Here is a 22,367-nt window from a genome sequence, read left to right as displayed (position 1 = left end):
CATATACCTGAAGGCGCTCCCCGGGGGGGGGAGCCCGAACTTCCCCTCCAGCGCACCCAGGCTCGCAAACTTCCCGTCTACAAACAGGTCCCTCAACCTCCTGATACCTGCCCTGTGCCAACTGAGGAACCTGCCATCAATTCTCCCCGGGACAAACCGGTGGTTGCCCCGTATCGGGGTCCCCATCGAGGCCCCCACCTCCCCCTTGTGCCGTCTCCATTGCCCCCAAATTTTGAGGGTAGCCGCCACCACCGTGCTCGTGGTATACCTCGTTGGGAGGGAGCGGCAGCGGCGCCGTTACCAGCGCCAGTAGGCTCGTACCCACACAGGACGCCATCTCCATCCTCTTCCATGCTGCCTCCCCCCCCTCCATCACCCATTTACTCACCATCGCTGCATTGGCAGCCCAGTAGTACCCACAGAGGTTGGGCAGTCCCTGTCCCTGCCCTGCTCCAAGAACACCCTTCTCACCCTTGGGGTCCCGTGTGCCCACACAAACCCCGTAATGCTCTTGTTAACCTGCCTGAAAAAGGCATTCGGGATAAGGATGGGGAGGCACTGGAACTGGATCAGAAACCTCAGGAGCACCGTCATTTTGACTGACTGTAGCCTACTCGCCAGAGACAGCGGCAACATGTCCCACCTCTTAAACTCCTCCTCCATTTGCTCCACCAACCTCATGAGATTAAGCTTATGCAAGGCCCCCCAACTCCTGGCCACCTGAACCCCCAAGTACCTGAAGCTCCTCGCTGCCCTTTTCAGTGGAAGCCTGTCAATTCCCGCCCCCGATCCCCTGGGTGTACCACAAACAGCTCACTCTTCCCCAAGTTGAGCTTAGAATAGATAGATAGAACAGTACAGCACAGAACAGGCCCTTCGGCCCTCAATGTTGTGCCGAGCCATGATCACCCTACTCAACCCACGTATCCACCCTATACCCGTAACCCAACAACCCCCCCCTTAACCTTACTTTTATTAGGACACTACGGGCAATTTAGCATGGCCAATCCACCTAACCCGCACATCTTTGGACTGTGGGAGGAAACCGGAGCACCCGGAGGAAACCCACGCACACAGGGGGAGGACGTGCAGACTCCACACAGACAGTGACCCAGCCGGGAATCGAACCTGGGACCCTGGAGCTGTGAAGAATTTATGCTAACCACCATGCTACCCTGCTTGTATCCTGAGAAATCCCCAAATTCCCGGAGAATCCCCATCACCTCCGGCATTCCCCCCACCGGGTCCGCCACATACAATAATAGGTCATACACATAGAGCGACACTCGGTGCTCCTCCCCGCCCCGAACCAGCCCCCTCCAACTCCCCGACTCCCACAGCGCCATAGCCAGGGGTTCAATTTGCAATGCAAAGAGCAGAGGGGACAAGGGACACCCCTGCCTCGTCCCACGGAATAGCCGAAAAAACTCCGACCTCCTCTTATTCGTGGCCACGCTCGCCATCGGGCCTCATACAACAGCCTCACCCAACTAACAAACCCCTCCCCAAACCTGAACCTTTCCAACACCGCCCACAAGTACCCCCACTCAACCCTATCGAAGGCCTTCTCCGCGTCCAGCGCCACCACAATCTCCGCCTCCCCTTCTATCGCCGGCATCATTATAACGTTCAAGAGCCTCCTTATGTTGGTGTTCAGCTGCCTCCCCTTCACAAACCCCGTTTGATCTTCGTGGATAACCTGCGGCACACAGTCCTCTATCCTCACGGCCGAGATCCTTGCCAACAGCTTGGCGTCCAGACTCAAAAGTGAGATCGGCCTGTATGACCCACACTGCAGGGGATCCTTGTGCCGCTTAAGAATCAGGGAGATCAGCGCCCAAGACATCGTCGGGGGCAAAGCCCCCCCTTCCTTTGCCTCGTTAAAGGTCCTAACCAACAGGGGACCCAACAGGTCTGCATACTTCTTGTAAAATTCAGCCGGGAACCCATCCGGCCCCGGCGCCTTCCCCGACTGCATGCTCCCTATCCCTTTGACCAGCTCCTCCAGCTCAAACGGCGCCCCCCAGTCCCTCCACCTGTCCCTCCTCCACCCTCGGGAATCTCAGCCTGTCCAAAAAGCGCCCCATCCCCCCCCTCCTCCGCCGGGGGTTCGGACCGATACAGTTTCTCATAAAAGTCCCTGAAGACCCCATTAATGTCTACCCCCCTTCGCACCACATTTCCTCCCCGATCCTTAACTCCACCAATCTCCCTAGAGCATCCCGCTTACGGAGCTGGTGTGCCAGCATCCTGCTCGCCTTCTCCTCATATTCCTACACCGCACCCTGTGCCTTCCTCCACTGAGCTTCCGCCTTTCTGGTGGTCAACAAGGCGAACTCAGCCTGGAAGCTGCGCCGCTCCATCAGCAATCCCTCCTCTGGGGCCTCCACGTATCTCCTGTCCACCTTCACCATCTCCCCTACCAATCTCTCCCTCTCTCTCTGCTCCCTTGTCTCCCTGTGGGCTTGAATGGAGATCAACTCCCGCCTAAACACCGCCTTCAGCGCCTCCCAGACCGTCCCCACTTGGACCTCCCCATTGTCATTGGCCTCCAGCTATCTCTCAATACTTCCTCAAACCCGTCCCCCCACCTCCTCATCCGCCAGTAGCCCCACCTCCAAGTGCCAAAGCGGCCGCTGGTCTCTCTCCTCCCCCAGCTCGAGGTCCACCCAGTGCGGGGCATGGTCAGAAATGGCTATCGCCGAATACTCAGCATCCTCCACCCTGGCAATCAGCGCCCTACTCATAACGAAGAAGTCGATCCGGTAATAGGCCTTATGCACATGGGAGAAGTATGAAAATTCCCTGGCCCTCGGCCTCGCAAACCTCCATGGATCCAACCCTCCCATCTGGTCCATAAACCCCCTCAACACCTTAGCCGCCGCAGGCCTCCTACCCGTCCTGGAACAGGATCGATCCAGTGGCGGATCCAGCACCGTGTTGAAATCCCCCCCCATTATCAGACCCCCCGCCTCCAAATCTGGAATCCGGCTCAACATGCGCCGCATGAAACCCGCATCGTCCCAATTCGGGGCGTACACATTAACCAGCACCACCCGCTCCCCTTGCAGCCTGCCACTCACCATCACATACCTCTTGCCTCTGTCTGTCACCACATTCGACGCCTCAAACGACACCCTCTTCCCCACCAGGATCGCCACCCCCGATTTTTTGCATCCAGCCCCGAATGAAACACTTGGCCTACCCATCCCTTCCCCAGTCTAACCTGATCCGCCACCTTCAGGTGCGTCTCCTGAAGCATGGCCACATCCGCCTTCAGCCACTTCAGGTGCGCAAACACTCGGGCCCGTTTAACCGGCCCATTCAGTCCCCTCACATTCCAGGTGATCAGCCGGATCGGGGGACCGCCTGCCCCCCCTCCCCTGTCGACTAGCCGTCACTCTTCCGCAATCCTCCACGTGCCTGCGCCCCCCGCTCAGCCCATTCCCCACAGCGACAGACCCCCATCCCGACCCACTCTACATGCTCCAGCTCTGCCTTGGCCATTTCAGTAGCAACCCGGTACCCCCCTCTCCCCCAGCTGCGTAACCCCTTCCATTGTACTTCCGTAAGTCAGCTGACTCCTGCTGACCCCGGCTGCTCCCGCCACCCCAATGACCCCCCCCAGTACAACACAACCACCTCCCCAATGCTGGCTCCGCCCACCGCTCCTCTAGCGTGGGAGAAAGGCCCGCGCTTCCATCCCAAGCCCCGCCCCCCCTGACCCAAAACGCACATGACCCAACAGGACCGCGAACCCCACCCAAACTCTCAACCAGTGAACAAAATACAGACCCCAAACATGACAAAACACCCAAATATACAGATAACAGTCCCAAACAAGCAGGGGAAAAAAAGCAGAACAGCAAAAACAAATCATCCAATAGAACCGATAAAGCAAAAGGATACCCAGGAGGACAAAGCCTCTGGGTTGTATACAGCATTCCCCAGCCCACAGTCCAGCTTCTCTGCCTGATCAAAAGTCCAGGCCTCCTCCGGGGAGTCAAAATATAGCTGGCGATCTTTATACGTGACCCACAGGCGTGTCGGCTGTAAAAAGCCAAACTTGACCCTCTTCTTGTGAAGCACTGCCTTCGCCCGGTTAAAGCCAGCCCTTCTCTCCGCCACCTCCGCACTCCAGTCCTGGTATATCCTGACCTCCGCATTCTCCCACTTGCTACCCCTCTCCTTCTTCACCCAACGCAGCACACACTCACGGTCGACAAAGCGGTGAAAACGGATCAGCACCGGCCGAGGCGGCTCGTTTGGCCTGGGTTTCCTCAGCAGCACCCGATGGGCACCCTCCAGCTCCAAAGGCCCCTGGAACGACCTCGCACCCATTAGCGTGTTCAGCGTCATGGCCTCATAGGCCCCCAAATCCGAACCTTCCAGCCCCTCTGGGAGGCCCAGGATCCGCAGGTTCTTCCGACGGGCCCGGTTCTCCATCTCCTCCATCCTCGCTGACCACTTCTTATGGAGCGCCTCATGCGACTCCACCTTCACTGCCAGGCCCAGGAGTTCATCTTCGCCCTCCGTATCACCGCAACCGGAAGTTGTCTTTTGAAACTTTAATCATTCAAACAATAGGACACAATTTAGTGACACAGCTCAGGAAATAGTTATTAATCAAGAAAAGGTTTAACAAAGCTAGGCAGTGACTTTATTGGTTTAATGTGGTCTTGCTTCCAAGTTCATCCTAGGGTGCAAGGTGACCTGTGGTCTCTCTCCCAATTGTTTCTGTGATCTTCTGCTGGCAGCTGGAAAGCAGTCTGATTGGTTTATATGGTGCATGATCAGTTTCTGATTGATTTCTTATGAGTGATGGTCATTTGCTGATGTCATTTCCTATTGTCTGGTCCTCTAATGTGTCAGTTACATCCCCCAGTTATAACTTTTTCCTCGTTTCATTTGAACACCTATATTAAATCGCCTTGCAAACTTCTCTTTTCCAAAACTAGCCCCAGCTTCTCCAATCTATCAATGTACCTTAAGTTTCTCTTCTGTGGAACCATTTATTCGAGTCTTTCTGCATACTCTTAATATCTGAATAAGCCAATTAGTACCTCAAAGCATCTTACAACAGGCGCCGAATGTGGCGACTAGGGGATTTTCACAGTAATGTCATTGCAGCGTTAACATAAGCCCACTTGTGACAATAAAATTATTATTATTCCCTTCTTAGTTGTAAAGTATAGTTACTATTATGTTGGGAAGATACAATGTCACATTTGCATAAACCATAAATGGGAAAAATTACTAGTAAAATGGTTTATGTCCTATTGGTCGTAAGCGCAGTTCTCAAGTTACCAACTTTTCTTTGGAAGGGAAAAGTGTGTTTGCTGGTTGACAAATTTGCAGCAATCTGATTAAAATTCTGGATGGCCAACTTTTATGCAATAAAGGAACACTTTGATTGAAGGACAAGTTGGGATACTGCTGACCAATTCAGCAGCGGGGCAAGAGTTCTGGAGACCTTAAGATCGAGGGGAGGTAACTAAAACTTAAAACTAACTTGTGGAACCTCCACATGATCATTGCCGCCTGATACAGCCTTGCAATTCCATAAAATCGTTCAGTTGGGATTCCCAGGTTCAGTATCCCAGACTGACCTGGAAATACAGGACAAAAGAGACCACATCTTGTACAATACCTTCTCCCAGAACAACCATACACCTCGCGAGATTTGAATGTAATCTCGCTCCCCTTCAGAGTGCATTTGCGTCAGTGACGTCAGCTTGTGATTACGTCAGCCGTTCCTTGTGCCGTCAGCTCCTGCCCACTTGCTTTGCGTGCGCAGGGGCGTTATGCAGGAGGCGGTGGCTCCTGCTTTACGACCGTGCGCGGAACGCGCAGGCGCGTTGGGAGGAGACGGCTCCTGCTTTGCGACCACGCGCGGAAGGCGCAGACGCATTGTGGAGGAGACGGCTCCTGCTTTGCGACCACGCGCGGAAGGCGCAGGCGTATTGTGGAGGAGGCTCTTTTTCCGCGTTCCGTCAGCGGAACCGGCGCGAAAGCATTTGAGTTCAGACCGGAAGGATTGGTGTAGGACGGGAACTTCCCTGGGAGGAGTGGCGTTTCTCGCGCTTCTTGTGTACACAACGGCCTGAGGCCGGCGAGCGAATATGATGCGGAGTAAGGCGGAGGTAGAGAGGTACATTGCCTCGATACAGGGCGTCATACCGCTTTCACCCCGCGAGGTGAGTGTCCGTCATGGGGGTCTGAGCAGCCACGGTGCTGCGAAGCGTGGGTAGTGTCGGTGCGGCCTTGGTTGTGAGGCCTTGCCTCTTGGGCTACAGCGGTTGTGTTTACCAGACATAAACAGGGCATCAGAGAATTTGTCAACCAGCTGCAGTTTAGCGTTCGTGTCTCCAAAGTCGCTGCGGCAGCGACCTGTATTATAATTTTGGCAATGTTGGCGGCTTTAAACCAAACTTTCAATTTGGCCTCGTTGGTTTCGTTCCTTTAGAAACTTGAATGCTCAAAGACTGATACGTTTTTATTATCTTTGAGTAAACATGAATTGCTTGGGTACATTGTATACACAAGCTCAATTTGGGTTTTAATTGCCTGCCGCAGTAAAGATGGGCTGTAGAAACTAAAGAAATTCATTTATTTTTGATTTGATTTATTGTCATATGTATTTCCCTTGTACTGCACTGTAACCAATCACTGTTTATTGATGTACCATTTGTCCATGTACTCTGTTGATTTTTTTTTGTCTAGTAGCTGTGGGGAAGAAGCTGTTCCTATGTCAGGATGTGCGGGTCTTCTGCCTGATAGAAGGGTCTGGAAGAATACAAAGCTTGGGTGGGAGGGGTCTCTGAATGCTGTCTGCCTTCCTGAGGCAACGGAAGGTGTAGACAAAATCAATGTGTGGGTGGCAAGCTTGTGTGATGGGCTGAGTTCACCACACTCTGCAGTTTTTTGCGATCTTGGGAACTAGTTTGTTTAACTCTTGGAATTTGGGGGAATTAGTTTCTTTAATGGTGGCGTTTTCCCTATTTTACACAATCTTCAAACTTTCCTTTTAGAAATCGCTCAAAGGATTTCTGTTTGCAAAACTCTACTATGATGCCAAGGAGTATGAACTTGCAAAGAGGTAAAGAAAATATTTCCAGCATCTTTATATTTTGATGTTACGAGACTGGATAAATTGGGCTCCGTAGGTTACTCTGGAAGCCTTTCAACTTTTATATTGATTAAGATATGAATTACAATAAAACAAAGGTATTAATTACATGTGTAATTTAACTATATGAAGCACTTCTACAACTTAGTTGCTCTATCCTGTTTTCACCTCGTTCTTATTTTCCTTGCTATTCTGCCACCAAGTTTCATTTCAGTTGCTAAGGGTAGTGTGTCACAGTCAAACAAATATATGGCAATCAACAGCAACTTGTAGTAAATGTCACCTTTAATGCAATGAAACATTCCCAAGATGCTTTACTGGAACATTGAAACAAATATAACTGAGCCACAAGGAAATAATAGGTCGGATGACTAAAAACCTGGTCAAAAAGATAGGTTTTAAGAAGTGACTTAAATGAGGGAGTGTATTCTAGAGCTTAAGTCTTGGGCAACTGAAGGCATTACCCCCGATGGTGAAGCAATTAAAATTGGAAATGCCAGCATTAGAAGAGCACATTACTTGGAGTGTTCTGGGGCTGGAGTAGATTACACAGATGGGGAGGAATGGAGCCAAGTTAGCATTTGAGAAGAATGGATGAGAATTTTAAATCAAGATTGTTTTTTGACTGGAAGGCAGCGCAAGGCTGATCAGTGAATGCAACATACTGTGAGTTAAGACATAGGCAGCAAATGTGCGGATATTAGAATATACGAAGTCAGGGGTATGTTAGAATTGTCGAATCTAGGTGAAACAAAGATTTGAGTGAGGATTTGAGCAGCAGATGAGCTGAAACATGACTGAAGTTGGGCAATATTATGGAGGTGGAAAGGGGTAGTCTTGGCGATGACAGGAATATAAAGTTATAAACAATGCTAAATGGGTTGTGTGGCAAAACACGTACTAATCTGTATGATACCACAGTGGTTAGCACTGTTATTTCACAGCTCCAGGGTCCCAGGTTCGAATCCTGGCTTGGATCACTGTCTGTGCGGAGTCTGCACATTCTCCCTGTGCCTGTGTGGGTTTCCTCCGGCTGCTCCAGTTTCCTCTGGCATCTTTTTCCTTGTCTACCTTATCCAAATATGCCATAGTCTTGTACATCCTTATCAAATCGCCCTCAATCTCCTTTACTCCAATGGGACGAGCCCCAGCTTTTCCAATTTAACCGAGTAACCAAGTTCACCCATCCCTGGAACCCTTCTGGTAAATCCCGCCTGCACCCTCACAGCATTTGTAAAGTGTAGTGAACAGAATTGGACTCCATGCTCCAGTTGGGTGCTCCGGCTCCTCCCACAAGTCCCGAAAGACGTGCAGTTAAGTGAATTGGACATTCTGAATTATCCCTCTGTGTACCCGAACAAGCACCGGAACTAGGGGCTTTTCGCAGTAACTTGACTGCAGTGTTAATGTAAGCCTGTTTGTGACAATAATGATATTACACATTATGATTTTACTTTTTAAGAAGTTTTTAATGCAGTGTGGGTATTTGCCAGCATTTGTTATCTATCCCTAATTGCCCCTGAACTGAGTGGTTTTCCACATCATTTCAGAGGGCAGTTAAGAGTTAACCACATTGCTGTGGGTTCCGAATTCACATGTAGGCCAGACCCGAAAAGAATAGCAGATTTCCTTCCCCAAACCAGACGGTGTTTACGACAGTGGTTTCACAGTCACCGTTAGAGTACGTTTTGATGATTATATTAATTATTTGAATTTTAATTCCACCAGCTGTCATGGTGGGGTTTGAATTCTTGTCCCCATAAATTAGTCTGGACATTTAGATTATAAATGTTATCACAGCAACACACATCTTTTGTATCCTAGACTGAGGGAGAAAATAAAATGCAATTCTTGCACCAGATTATGATCTAGCAGTGTGGTTGGAAGTGCTATTTTAAATACATTTGTTCCAATTAAGTGTAATTTAGTTGGCCAATCCACCTACTCTGCACATCTTTGGGTTTTGGGGGTTAGACCCATGCAGATACGGGAAGAATGTGCAAACTCCACATGGACAGTGACCCAGAGCCGGGATTGAACCGGAGTCCTCAGCGCCTTGAGGTAGCATTGCTATCCAATGTGCCACCCTCTGGTTGCAATTGCTTTTTATTGCATTGCTTGCTTAAAAAATATATCTAGACACAAAATATGAGCAGTAGTTGCATGAGAAATATTGGAAATATTTGAAGAAGTTAGATAAAGGAGAACCAGTGAACGCGTTCTGTTTGGATTTTCGGAAGCCCTTTGCCAAGGTGCTGTATAGGAGGCTGCTAAATAAGATGAGAGGTGTTGTATCTACTCAATTCTCAGATACTTCAACCAGTATATTTTCAAAGCTTTACCCTTAGTTGTGAGATGAACAAAGGACAAAACACGATTATAAATTCAACAAACTTTATGAAACAACAATATTATTAACCCTTAAATTGACCCACATAAAATGCAAGAGTTGCATCTTTTCAGGATGGCAGCCGGTGACCAGTGGTGTTCCAAAGGCATCAGTGTTGGGAGCTACAGCTATTCACGATATTCATTAAAGAAGGAACTGATGGCATTGTTACTAAGTTTGCAGATAATACAAAGATATGTAGAGGGACAGGTTGTGTAGAAGATAGGCTGTAGAACGACCTGCATAGTCTAGGAGAGGCCGATGGAATACAATGGAAAAGTGTGACATTATACACTTTAGTAGGAAGAATAGAGGCATAGACAGTTTTCTAAATGTGATAAGGCTTCGGAAATCGGAAGTACAAAGAGACTTGAGAGTCGTAGTTCAGGATTCTCTGGAAGTAGAATACAAGTGCAGGATTGCACTGGTGAGACTGTATACAGCTCTGTCAGGCCCCATTTGGAATATTGTGAGCAGTTTTGGGTTTGTATCTAAGGAAGGATGTGCTGGCCTTGGAGAAGGTCAGAGGAGGTTCACAAGAATGATCCCCGGAATTAAGCACATGTCATATGAGGAGCGGTTGAGGACTCTGGGCCTGCTCTCGATGGAGTTTAGAAGGATGAGGGGGGATCTTATTGAAACTTACAGAATACTGAGAAGCCTAGATAGAGTGGACACGGGGAGGATGTTTCTACTACGAGAAGCCAAGGGCACAACCTCAGACTGACGTGACAACCCTTTAAAACCGAGATGATGAGGAATTTCTGCAGCCAGAGGGTGGTGAATCTGTGGCACTCATTGCCGTGGAAGGCTGTGGAGCCAAGTCACTGAGTGTCCTTAAGACCGAGATAGACGGCTCCTTTGATTAATAAGTTGATCAGGAGTTATGGGGATAAGGCAGGAGAATGGGGATGAGAAACATATCAGCCATGATTGAATGGCAGAGCAGACTCATAGAACATAGAACAGCACAGAACAGGCCCTTCGGCCCTCAATGTTGTGCCGAGCCATGATCACCCTACTGAAACCCACGTATCCACCCTATACCCATAACCCAACAACCCCCCCCCCCCCCCCCCGGACACTACGGGCAATTTAGCATGGCCAATCCACCTAACCCGCACATCTTTGGACTGTGGGAAGAAACCGGAGCACCCGGAGGAAACCCACGCACACGGGGGGGGGTCGTGCAGACTCCACACAGACAGTGACCCAGCCGGGAATCGAACCTGGGACCCTGGAGCTGTGAACCTGGGACTCGATGGACTGAATGGCCTAATTCTGCTCTTATGTCTTTTAAAAATAAAAATAAATTAAATTTAGAGTACCCAATTCATTTTTTCCGCTTTAAGGGGCAATTAAGTGTGGCCAATCCACCTACCCTACACATCTTTGGGTTGTGGGGATGAAACCCATGCAAACATGGGGACAATGTGCAAACTCCACAAGGACAGTGACCAGAGCCAGGATTGAACCTGGGATCTTGGTACCGTGAGGCAGTGCTCACCATTGCGCTGCCCCAAATTCTGCTCCTATGTCTTGTGGTCTTATGGAAAGCATTAATGGAACTTTTTTTATCGCAGGCATAATATTTGGAAAATTTGGCAACATGTGCATATCTAGAAAAAAGTTATTTGTGTCTATGCTGGTTAAGTTGCCGGTATCAGAAAATTAGAATTGTGTAACATGCAAGTAACTGGATTGAATTGATATGGGGCAAAAGTACAGATCAGCCTGGATATAGCTGAATGGCCTACTCTTATTCCAGTTAATTGGTTTTGGGGTGAAGAGTAAACTTTTGGTTTTCCACAGAATAAGCTTAGTATTTCCCAAATAAGCTTAGTGTTAAAGATTAATGAAATTTTTCTGTTAGTAGAATTCTATGCCATCTGCGATTAAGTGAAAAAGCAACAACTTGCATTAAATATCCTAAATATATTTGAGATATTTCATATTATCCGTGAACATTTGCTTTGTTGATAATGCTGTTTCATACAAGTTTACATAACTCCTACTGTTCAGAATCATTCAGCACAACAAGATTGGGTCTTTGACCTCCAAATAGACCCACTCCCCTGTGTCAACTGAGTGTGTGTGTGTGTATCTCAATTAACATCTCAAAAAAGGTTATCTAATTATTACCACATTGCTGATTGTAGCAGTTTTATGTAAACTGGCTGCTTGATTTCCGACAGTTAGCTGTAAAGCACTTGGGATGTTCTGTGGATGTGAAGGTGCTTAACAATGCAAGTCTTTGCTCTTTCCCCAGAGTTCTTTGAATTGTTCCTTTTTCAAGTATGTATTGCTCTCCGTCCTACTGTGACGCTCAAATTTAATTCCAGGATTAAAGGCTACTTGGTTAATTAGAAAGTATGTGCATTGGCCCTACTGTAATCACTTATTTTGTTTTGCAGGCATATATCAGCATACATAAATGTACAGGAAAGGGATCCAAAAGCACATAAACTCCTTGGCCAGATCTATGAGTCTGAAGGCAACTTTGAAAAAGCCATTGGTTGTTACAAGGTAAGAGTAATGATAGAAATATACAAACGTGGGAATTAGGTTGCTGGAACAGGCCACTTGGCCTCTCAAACCTGCTGCGCCATTAAATAAGATCATGGTTGATCTGATTGTAATTGCAACCCCACATTCCTGCTTATCCCCCATGAATATTCATCCCCTTTTTAATCAAGACTCTATCTGGCTCTCCCTTAAAAATGTTCAAAGATTCTGCCTTTTGAGGAAGGGAATTCAATAGACCCACGACCCTCCGAGAAAAAAATTCTCCTCATCTGTCTTTGTCCCCTTATTTTTAAACAATGACCCCAAGTTCTAGATTCTCCAACAAGACAAAAACATCCACTCCACATCCACCCGTACAATAATACCCCTCCGGACCTTTAAGGTTTCGATCAGGTTACTGCTTATTTTTCTCAAAACTAGTGGATACAAACCTTTTTTTTAAATTTAGAGTATCCAATTAATTTTTTCCAATTAAGGGGCAATTTAGCGTGTTCAATCCACCTAGCCTGCACATCTTTGGGTTGTGGGGGTGAAACCCACGCAAACACGGGGAGAATGTGCAAACTCCACACGGACAGTGACCCAGAGCCGGGATCGAACCTGGGACCTCAGCGCCGTGAGACTGCAGTGCTAACCCACTGAGCTACCGTGCTGCCTAGTGGATACAAACCTAACCTCTCCAACCGTTCCTCATCAGATCACTCATCCATTCCTGATATTGGTCCAATAAACCTTCTCTGGACTTCTTTTTTTATAAACGTAGAGACCCCAATTCTTTTTTTCCAATTAAGGGGCAATTTAGTGTGGCCAATCCACCAACCTGCACATCTTTTTGGGTTGTGGGCAGGTGAGACCCACACAGATATGGTGAGGATGTGCAAACTCTACATGGACAGAGACCCGGGCTGGGATCGAACTAGGGTCCTAGGCGCCATGAGGCAGCAGTGCTAACCACTGCACCACCGTGCTGCCCAATCTCTCGCCATTTAGGTATTATGCTTATTTATTCTTCCTGCCAGAATTGGTAATTTAATATTTAATAACATTATACTCAGTTTGCCAGATCTTTACCTACTCACTTAACCTATTCTATTTCCCTTTGCAGCCTCCTTATATCCTCTTCACAACTTATTTTCCTACCCATCTTTGTGTCATCAGCAAATTTAGCAACCATACCTAAAGTCCCTTCATCCAAGTCAATTATATACATTTTATAAAATTAAGACCCCAGCACTGAACCCTGGTGCATACCACTCTCATCCTGCCAACCAGAGAAAGGCCCATTTTGTTTTTTACTTTTAAAATAAATTTGAGTACCCAATTTTTTTTTTTCCAATTTAGGGGCAATTTAGTGTGGCCAGTTCACTTACTCTACACATCTTTGGGTTGTGGGGGTGAGACCCACGCAGACACTGGGAGAACGTGCGGACTCCGCACAAACAGTGACTCAGCAGGGAATTGAACCTGGGACCCTGGAGCTGTGAAGCCACAGTGATATCCATTTGTGTGTCCATGCTGCCCTAAGATGGCAAAGCCATAACAGAGATCAAATACGAAGATTAAGATTCAGGATAACTTGTCACCTTAGTGCTTGTAATATTGTATGTAAATTGAGGTTTTTAAAAAAAAAAAATCAATAAAACTTTTATTCCATATGAGAGTGCTGTATAAAATGCCAACAGATATTTCTTTCTGCATATTTTATAAATAAATCAGTCATAACAACCACAACTTGGAGGGCAGCACGGTGGCCTAATGTTTAGCACTGCTGCCTACGGTGCTGAGGACCCGGGTTCGATCCCAGCCTGTGGAGTTTGCACTTTCTCCCCGAGTCTTTGTGGGTTTCACCCTCAAAACCCAAAGATGTGCAGAGTAGATGGATTGGCCACACTAAATTGCCCCTTAATTGGAAAAAAAATAATTGTGTGCTCTAAAATTTATTTGAAAAAAAAACATAACAACAACTTGCCACCTTTAATGTAATAATATGTCCCAAGTCACTTCACAGGAGCATAATGAAAATAAAATAACAGACACTGAATAAAACAGAAACTGCTGGAAATACTTAACGGACCTGGCAGCATCTGTGGAGTAAAAGTTTCATGCATGCGGCATTTTGTCAGAACTGGGAAAAGTTAGAAATGTGATCTTTGTGTAGCAAGTGAAAGTGTAGGAGAAGAAAGTAGAAGGGGAGTTCTCATAGGGTGAAAAGCAGGAGCGATGAAATGATAAGCCAAAGGGAATGCTAATAGGACAAGTAAAGAAACAAAAGATGCAATGTGAATTGCAGGATTGTGAGTAGCTGTCTTCCAAAAACTACTTCTATTTGCACACAGGTTTACCAAACCTGATGTATTGCTACTGGGGGGTGAATATGGAGAAGGTGCAAAGCTGGGTCAGAGGATTAATTCCCAATGGATCAGAATGGAGGAGCATTTGTGTAGGGGGTCGGGATTGAAGGCACTAGATTGAAGTGCCGCTCCCGACAGCCCTGGGGAAATACTGAGGGTGTCCGGTTGTCATAGCTTCATTGAGAATTTGGAGGCAGTTTCGCCAGCAGTACGGGTTGGGGGCAGTGTCAAGGGCAATGCCGATTCGGGGGAACCATAGATTTGAGCCAGGGTAGTGGGATGGAAATTTTCCGGGATGGGAGGAGAAAAGAATTGGGACACTAAAAGATTTGTTTCTTGGGGGTCGGTTTGCATGATTGAAGGAGCTGTGAGCGAAGTATGGGCTGGAGCTGGGGGAAATATTTAGATACATTCAGGTTCAAGACTTTGCCAGATAGGAGATACAGAGATTCCCAGTTGAGCTGGCTTCCACATTGCTGGAGGAGGTGCTGGCGACAGGGGGACTGAAGAAGGGGGATAACATCGGTGGTTTATGGGGCTATTTTGGAAGAGGAGAAGGCACTGCTGGATGGGATCAAGGCAAAGTGGGGGGAAGAGTTGGGAGAGGGTATGGAGGAGGGGTTCTGGTGTGAGGTCCTCCGGATGGTGAACGCCTCCACCTCATGTGCGAGATTGGGGCTGATACAGCAGAAGGTGGTGTAAAGAATGCACCTCATAAGAGCAAGGATGAGCTGGCTCTTTGAGGGGGTAGAATATGTGTGAACGTTGCGGGATGGAGGTTGCAATGCACGTTCATATGTTTTATGAACAAAGCTGGAGGATTACTGGAAGGAGTTTTTGACAAATATAGAGTATCCAATTCATTTTTTCCAATTAAGGGGCAATTTAGCGTGATCAATCCACCTACGCTGCGCATCTTTTGGGTTGTGGGGGCGAAACCCATGCAAACACGGGGAGAATGTGCAAACTCCACACAGACAGTGACCCAGAACCTGGGACCTCAGTGTCGTGAGGCAACTGTGCTAACCACTTGTGCCACTGTGCTGCTCTTGGAAGGAGGGTTTTAGGGTAGTCTCTAAAGTGGTGCACGTGAAACTGGATCCGGGCCCTCGGGAGGCCATATTCGGGGAATAAGACCAGCCGGGGTTGGAAACTGGTGCAGAGGCAGATATTGTAGCATTCGTTGATCGCCCGAAGGTGGATTCTGTTGGGATGGAGATCAACCTCTCCACCCTGTGCCCTGGCATGGTGGGGGGACCTACTGGAATTCTTGACTCTTGAGAAGATCAAATTTCAACTGAGGGGAAGAATGGAGGGGTTCTACAATTCATGGGCGTTATTCATTATGCACTTTCGAGAATTGGATTACATCGAACATTAGGGTGAGGGGGGCGGTTGGGAGGAGGGGGCTGACTATGCGTCAACGGTGCTATGGGTAATTCCTGATTCCTTTTTGTTATTTGTTTATGTTAACATGCGGGATGTTGTTTGGGGGTTTGGTAGGAGGATGGGATTGTTGTTGATATGGGGATTGACATTGCATTTGTTCCTGATTATTGTTTATTGTTGGTGGGTGTAGATTTGGGAGAAAAAAATTATTTACACAGGTTTCATGTATGAAGCATTCAAAGGAGCATTGCTAAACAAAGTACGGACGGCATGTTAGCCCAGTGATTAGCCTTGTTGCTTCACAGTTCCAGGTTCGATTCCTGGCTTGGGTCACTGACTGTGCAGCGCCTGCACGTTCTACCCGTGTCTGTGTGGGTTTCCTCCAGATGCTCCGTTTTCCTCCCACAAGTCCCGAAAGATGTTTATTCGGTGAATTGGACATTCTGAATTCTCCCTGAGTGCTCGCGAACAGGCGCTGGAATTTATCGACATAGGGATTTTCACAGTAACTTCATTGCAGTGTTAATGTCAGCCTACTTGTGGCGATAAAATAAAGGTTCCACATGACGCTGTCACAGAAGGAGATACTGGGTTAGATGATTACAAGTTAGTTAGACGTTGGTTTTTAGGAATCTCTGAAAGGAGGAAAGTGCGATTGAGAGGTGGAGCCAATGTATGACAGTGAGCACAAAGGAGTAATGTGTTAAAGAAACTTTGTACAAGCTTAAGACACGGACAGCTGAGTTTTGGATGACCTTGGGGGTTATGAAGGGTAGAATGGAGGAGGTCAGTAAGGTGTGCCTTGGGATACTCGAGCCTGGAAGTAACAACAGTCTGAATGAAAATTTCAGCTGCCAAGAGACAGTGGGGAAGTTGGGTAATGCTAGAGAAGGAAATAAATGGTCTTCGCAATGGTGTAAATATGTTCAAAAGCTAACCTTGGTGATACCATTTGAAAGTAAAGACGTGGAAAAGGAGATATTAGTGAAAAAACAAACTTACTTGGATTGTGGGGATGAAACCCACGCAAACACGGGGAGAATGTGCTGCACATTGACCCAGAGCCGGGATCGAACCTGTGACCTCGGTGCCGTGAGGCAGCAGTGCTGACCACTGTGCAACCGTGCTGTCTGGGTTGTCCTTTTCTAGTCGTCACTTTTAAACTGTGTATTCCAGTGTCATTAAACTCATTTCCACTTAAATTTTGAATTGTTCTAACTTTGTATCTTTTGTATCTATAAGTGCCTACTTTTATACATGTCATGTGATCATTGGGAATAATACCCTTTATTTACGCCTAAATGCAAAGCAGTAATCTCTCTCTAGAACACAAGTCAGCAACAAACTCTTCCAAAAGCCCACACATTTAAAGTACCATACCTAAAATTCATAATACAAGAAAAAATATAAGAACGCTTCATTACAGAATCAGAATTGTGCTATAAAGCTGAATTTCTTGTAAATTGTGCATAAAATTGCTTCCTGTTTGATGCTTAGCGGGTTGTGGAGCTGAACCCAGTGCAGAAAGACATGATCCTGAAAGTGGCTGATTTGCTGTGTAGTAATGGAGACCTGATTGATGGAAGAGCTGAGTACTGGGTGGAGAAAGCAGCAAAGCATTTTCCTGGTTACAGAATAGCTTATAAGTTGAAGGTAAGCTAAAACTTTACTCGTTGTAGAACTTGAAATAGTACAATAAAAACTTAGGCTGCACGCTGTTCATTGGCTGCGGTTATGAGGTGCTAGGTTAGCAGTATCGAACAAATATAGAAGTTTTTGAAACTTAAAACTCTGAGAGGCAAGAGGTTTGTGCCCTGTAATTATACTCTTGCATTTGATATTGCATCTGATATTGCAGTAGCTATCTGCTTCAGGCATTTGGTTATCTTTGTCTCTTTCTTTTGAAAGGAGAAGCTGCTGAGCACAAAGGGTGAGTTGGGCCATTCTCAACTGTTTGACCTTATTCAGTCAGAGTTGCATTCTCGGCCTGATGATCCACATGCTAATATTCGCTTGGTGGAATTCTATTGCTCTATTGGGAAACTTGAAGAAGCAGTGAATTTCTGCATTCGTACAGAAAAACGAAGAGCCCTTTGCAGAAGTCTGGATTGGTACACCTGCATGGTACAAACATTGAAGGTGTGTAATTCGTATTATTTTTGGATATTTAATAAAATATAGATTTTATTAGAAGTATTTTGCAAATGTACATAGCAATATCAGGTCGGAAATCCACAGGAACAAAAACCACAGGCCCACAACAACCCCTGATACCAAGCCCACCCTTCTCCCCCCCCCCCCCCCCCCTCCCAAAATTAATGACAAAAACCAGAAACAAACCCTTACACCTGCCCCACCCCCAAAAGAAAATCAACAACAAAATCCAAAACAAACTCTCACACCACCACACCGATGCCTAATTCACCTTAAGGAAATCGCTAAACGGCTTCCATCTCCAGGGCCCCTGCCCCCACCCAAAATCTGTTTCTGGGCTATCAGGGAGACAAAGGCCAAGACATGGGCCTCTCTCCCCACCTAGACGCCCGGCTCTTCGGACACTTTAAGTATTGCCATCTCCGGACTCCACCCCTACCCCGAGAATCTCGAACATAACATCCGAGAACACCTACCAGATCACCCTCAGCTTTGGACACGGCCAGAGCATGTGAACGTGATTTGCAGGGCCCTCTGCATACCGCCCACACCTATCTTCACCCCTGCAATAAAACAGGCTCATCCTCGCGACTGTCATGTGGACCCTATGCACCACTTTAAATTGGATGAGGCATAACGTCACACACGGCAACACATTCATCCTCTGCAGGGCTTCCTTCCACATCCCGGCTCTCCCCATCCCACCAAAACCCTCTCGTTTGCACTTGATCTCCCCCACCGGAGCGCCCTCCCTCTCCATCAGCTCTCTATAAATGTCTGATACTCCCCTCCCCATGACAACAGCTTATCTTGTCGCCGGCAGCCCCAGGAAGGATGGCATCTCTCTCCTCACCTGCAGGCACAAACCTGTGATTGTCGCATATCAGCAGCCACAGAGACACTCCTTCCAACCCGAAGTGTTGCCTAACTGTACTGGCGCAGACACTGAGAACGTGCAAACTCCACACTGATGATAACCCGGGGCTGGGATTGAACTCGGGTCCTTAGTGCCGTGAGGCAGCAATGCAAACCACTGTGCTGCAATTTTCAGCTTAATTTCAAATTGATCTAAAGTTTGTTTTCTAGGAGGGCAGCACGGTGGCCTAGTGGTTAGCACAACCGCCTCACGGCGCTGAGGTCCCAGGTGCGATCCCGGCTCTGGGTCACTGTCCGTGTGGAGTTTGCACGTTCTCCCCGTGTCTGCGTGGGTTTCGCCCCCACAACCCAAAAATGTGCAGGTTAGGTGGATTGGCCACGCTAAATTACCCCTTAATTGGAAAAAATAATTGGGTAATCTAAATTTATTTTTAAAAAAAGAAAAGAAAAAAAAAGTTTTTTCTAGGATCTGAAGGGTTTGTAAAAAGTAAGATTTCTGTATAAAGAAAGGAGGTGGTTAAAAATATGTACCACAATACAAATTCTTTTGAATAGCTAATCGCTTATTTACTAAAGTTGCTTTCTGTAGGAAGCATATAACCCAGGAAAGGAGGAAGAAGAAAAATAGGCTTTTTTCTCTGCTCCATCTGACTGGTATCCAGTGGAGCATGTAAGCGAATGTCATCTGCTGTTAGAATAGCTTTGACTCTAGAATTCTTTATGGCTTTCAAACGTTATACGGTCTGAGCATTCTTTTTGTACTGCCTTGCAGAAAATTCTTGGTTCATCAAGTGTCTCAGCTGATAAAAGCAGACGGAGATTCTTGCAGAAGGAATTGCTGCTGGCTTCCTCTAGTCTTTTGTTTTTGACATTATCGACCAGGGATGTCCAAGATGTTGTTAATGCTCTAATGAGGTAACGTTTTGTGAGTTCTAAAAATGTTTTGTTCTTCTAAGTTTACTTGAGCTGAACTCGTCTTGTCTCAGACTCCTGATTTCCCTTTCACCTCAATTCCCTGAATGTGTTATTGGTGCCCATTTTTCTCAACTCCATCTCTTCATCCCTTCAGTCAGGTTTCCAATCTTGCCACAGTACCAAACTGCTCTTTTTTTTTCTTTATAAATTTAGAGCACGCAATTATTTTTTCCCAATTAAGGGGCAATTTTGCATGGTCAGTCCACCTAACCATACCTTTGGGTTCTGGGGGTGAAACCCACGCAAACACTGGGAGAATGTGCAAACTCCACATGGACAGTGACCCGGGGCCTCAGCGCCGTGAGACAGCAGTGCTAACCACAGCACCACCATGCAGCCCAAAACCGTTCTTCTCAATGTCACATGACGTCTGGGCATGTCCGTCTCAACCCGTATTGCCTTTGACACAGTTGATCACACCGTCGTCCTCTCACACCTTTCTGCTGGATGGGACTGTTCTTATGTGGCTTCATTCTCATCTTTTAAAAAAATCCAATTAAGGGACAATTTAGGATGGCCAATCCAGCTTCCCTGCACATCTTTGGGTTGTGGGGGTGAGACCCACGCAGACACGGGGAGAATGTACAAACTCCACACGGATAGTGACCTGGGAGGGTCTTCGTTCTCGTCTAATTGTAGCCAGAGAGCAGTTGCACTGGCTTATTTCCCTGCTCCTGCACTATTGGCTCTGGTGTTTCCCAAAGATCTATTATTTATTCGTCCCAATTTCTTATCTGATAAGTTTTGATTATTAAAACAGCAGGGCGGGAAGTCATAAATCCTGTTGACTCTACCCAATTTTACCATTGTTTCTGGTTTCCCATTATCTCATTGTTTATAATGGATTCTACCATGTTCCCACCAACTGATGTCAAATAAACAGGTCTGTAATTCTCCAACTACCCTCTCCCTCCCTCCCTTAATAGTGCAGTTACATTTGCTACTTTCCAGTCTGCAGGGACCTTTCCAGGATCTAAATAATGCATCCATGGCTACCACCTTCAGCACTCTGAGGTGTAGCTCATCTGGCTCAGGATTTATCAACTTTCAATGCAGTTAACTTTTCAAGTGCTGTGTCTTTACTAATAATTTATTTCAGTGCCTCAGCTTTGCAAGTCCTGCAGTTGCCTTGTATTTCTGGGAGATTTTCTGCATCTTCTGTGAAGGCGGACACAAAGTAATTGTTTAGTTCCTCTGCCATTTTCCTGTTCTCCACTATACATTTTCCTGTCTCCACCGATAATGGAGTTCACACTTGTCTGAGATAATTGTTCTTTTCACATACCTAAAGAAGTATTTGTGGTTTGTTTTTATTTATTTTTGTTTCTTGAACCTTGAATTTGTATTCTCCAGATGAACTGTAGTTTGCAAGTCAACAAGGAGAGCATTTAATATTTGATGAGTGTCTTGGCTGAAGTGGGGCCAAAGCTGCAAAGTTGAAGATAAATGGTCTTGGTGCTAGATTGGTTGTAGACTTAGAAGCTTAGCTGAGCAGAACACTATTGTATACTGTTGAATGCAAGTTGAAGTCAAGGATTCAATTTGGAAAGAAAGCAAAGTTTTGGGAGTGTATTGGACATTGGTGGCTTGGTTTTACTGATTCGACAAGTTCTTATCCCCTCATGACGTAATTTCAGGCAATGTGACAGCCAAATCCGAAATTAATTTCTGCAAATTGGGTCAATCTTAGTAATTGATCTCTGGTGACATGCTCATTTTTATGCTGAATTGGTGCGATAGCACTGAGCTACTCTTTATGACTTATTAATTTTGTTTACTCTCTGCCGACTGTTGTTGCCATGCTGTAATATAGGTAATGTTGAGTGTAGGTTGAGTATCTTTCATCCGTAAATCCAAAAACAAGTGTTTACTGGAATGTTACCTAGAACGAGCGGGTTGTCTTTTGAGGAAAGGGTTAGACAGACAGGGCTTGTTTGCAAATGGAGTTAACAAGAGTGAGGAGTGGCTTGATTGCAGTATGTAAGATCTTTAATGGTCTGGGCCAGTCATTTTGAAACCCAGGGTTGTGACCTGTGGGTGGATCACGGGCGGGTGTTGGGAGGGTCACGGGGCCATGTGTCGCTGTGTTCCCGATTACGGGAAGTAGTACCCAAAGGCCACGTCTGTCTTTTTAAAGATGCTGACTGCAACCTACTTTCAGAATGCCGGCCGTCCCCATGACATGTGTGCTCCCTCAACAGTATATCATACTGGAGCCCAGCGGGGCAAACCACCACCTCCTGACGTCAGCATGCTGACCCAGGAGCAGAATTTTAAAAAAAATCAATGGAACCTTCCAGCCTGGAGCAGCAGGTCACTCATCCCATACACTGATACACTGACGTCACGTGAGCGGAAGAGACGTTCCTTCATTCTGTTAGCAAGCAAACAACAGGACTGAAGTATTTAAAATGGATTGTTTCGTAATAAGAAGAGAGGGCCAGAGACAGGCCAGGATCTCGCAATTAAATCTGCTGGAAAGAGCTCTTCAGGAGAATCTACAGCAGGACAAAGCACTGCTGGTGTGAGCTCCAGTGCCTCTGGTGAACCGCCCACTAAGAAGAAGCTGAAATCGGCA

General features: G+C 46.7%; 1 protein-coding gene across 3 annotated transcripts in view; it reads left to right on the top strand.

Moving 5' to 3' along the window:
* The first annotated feature begins 5,935 nt into the window (after positions 1 to 5,935).
* ranbp2 (RAN binding protein 2) overlaps positions 5,936 to 22,367 on the top strand; it is a 75,595-nt gene continuing 59,163 nt past the window's right edge. For all 3 annotated transcript variants that reach the window (XM_038817874.1, XM_038817875.1, XM_038817873.1), the window contains exons 1-6: positions 5,936 to 6,197; positions 7,032 to 7,099; positions 11,933 to 12,044; positions 17,282 to 17,437; positions 17,693 to 17,923; positions 19,587 to 19,729. In XM_038817874.1, the coding sequence (XP_038673802.1) occupies positions 6,123 to 6,197; positions 7,032 to 7,099; positions 11,933 to 12,044; positions 17,282 to 17,437; positions 17,693 to 17,923; positions 19,587 to 19,729 (785 nt within the window). In that variant the 5' untranslated portion in view covers positions 5,936 to 6,122. The remainder of the gene's footprint in view (positions 6,198 to 7,031; positions 7,100 to 11,932; positions 12,045 to 17,281; positions 17,438 to 17,692; positions 17,924 to 19,586; positions 19,730 to 22,367) is intronic.

This window comes from Scyliorhinus canicula, chromosome 14 (genome assembly GCF_902713615.1).
Source record: "Scyliorhinus canicula chromosome 14, sScyCan1.1, whole genome shotgun sequence".
NCBI lineage: Eukaryota > Metazoa > Chordata > Chondrichthyes > Carcharhiniformes > Scyliorhinidae > Scyliorhinus > Scyliorhinus canicula.
This window is presented reverse-complemented; position numbering and strand designations above follow the sequence as displayed.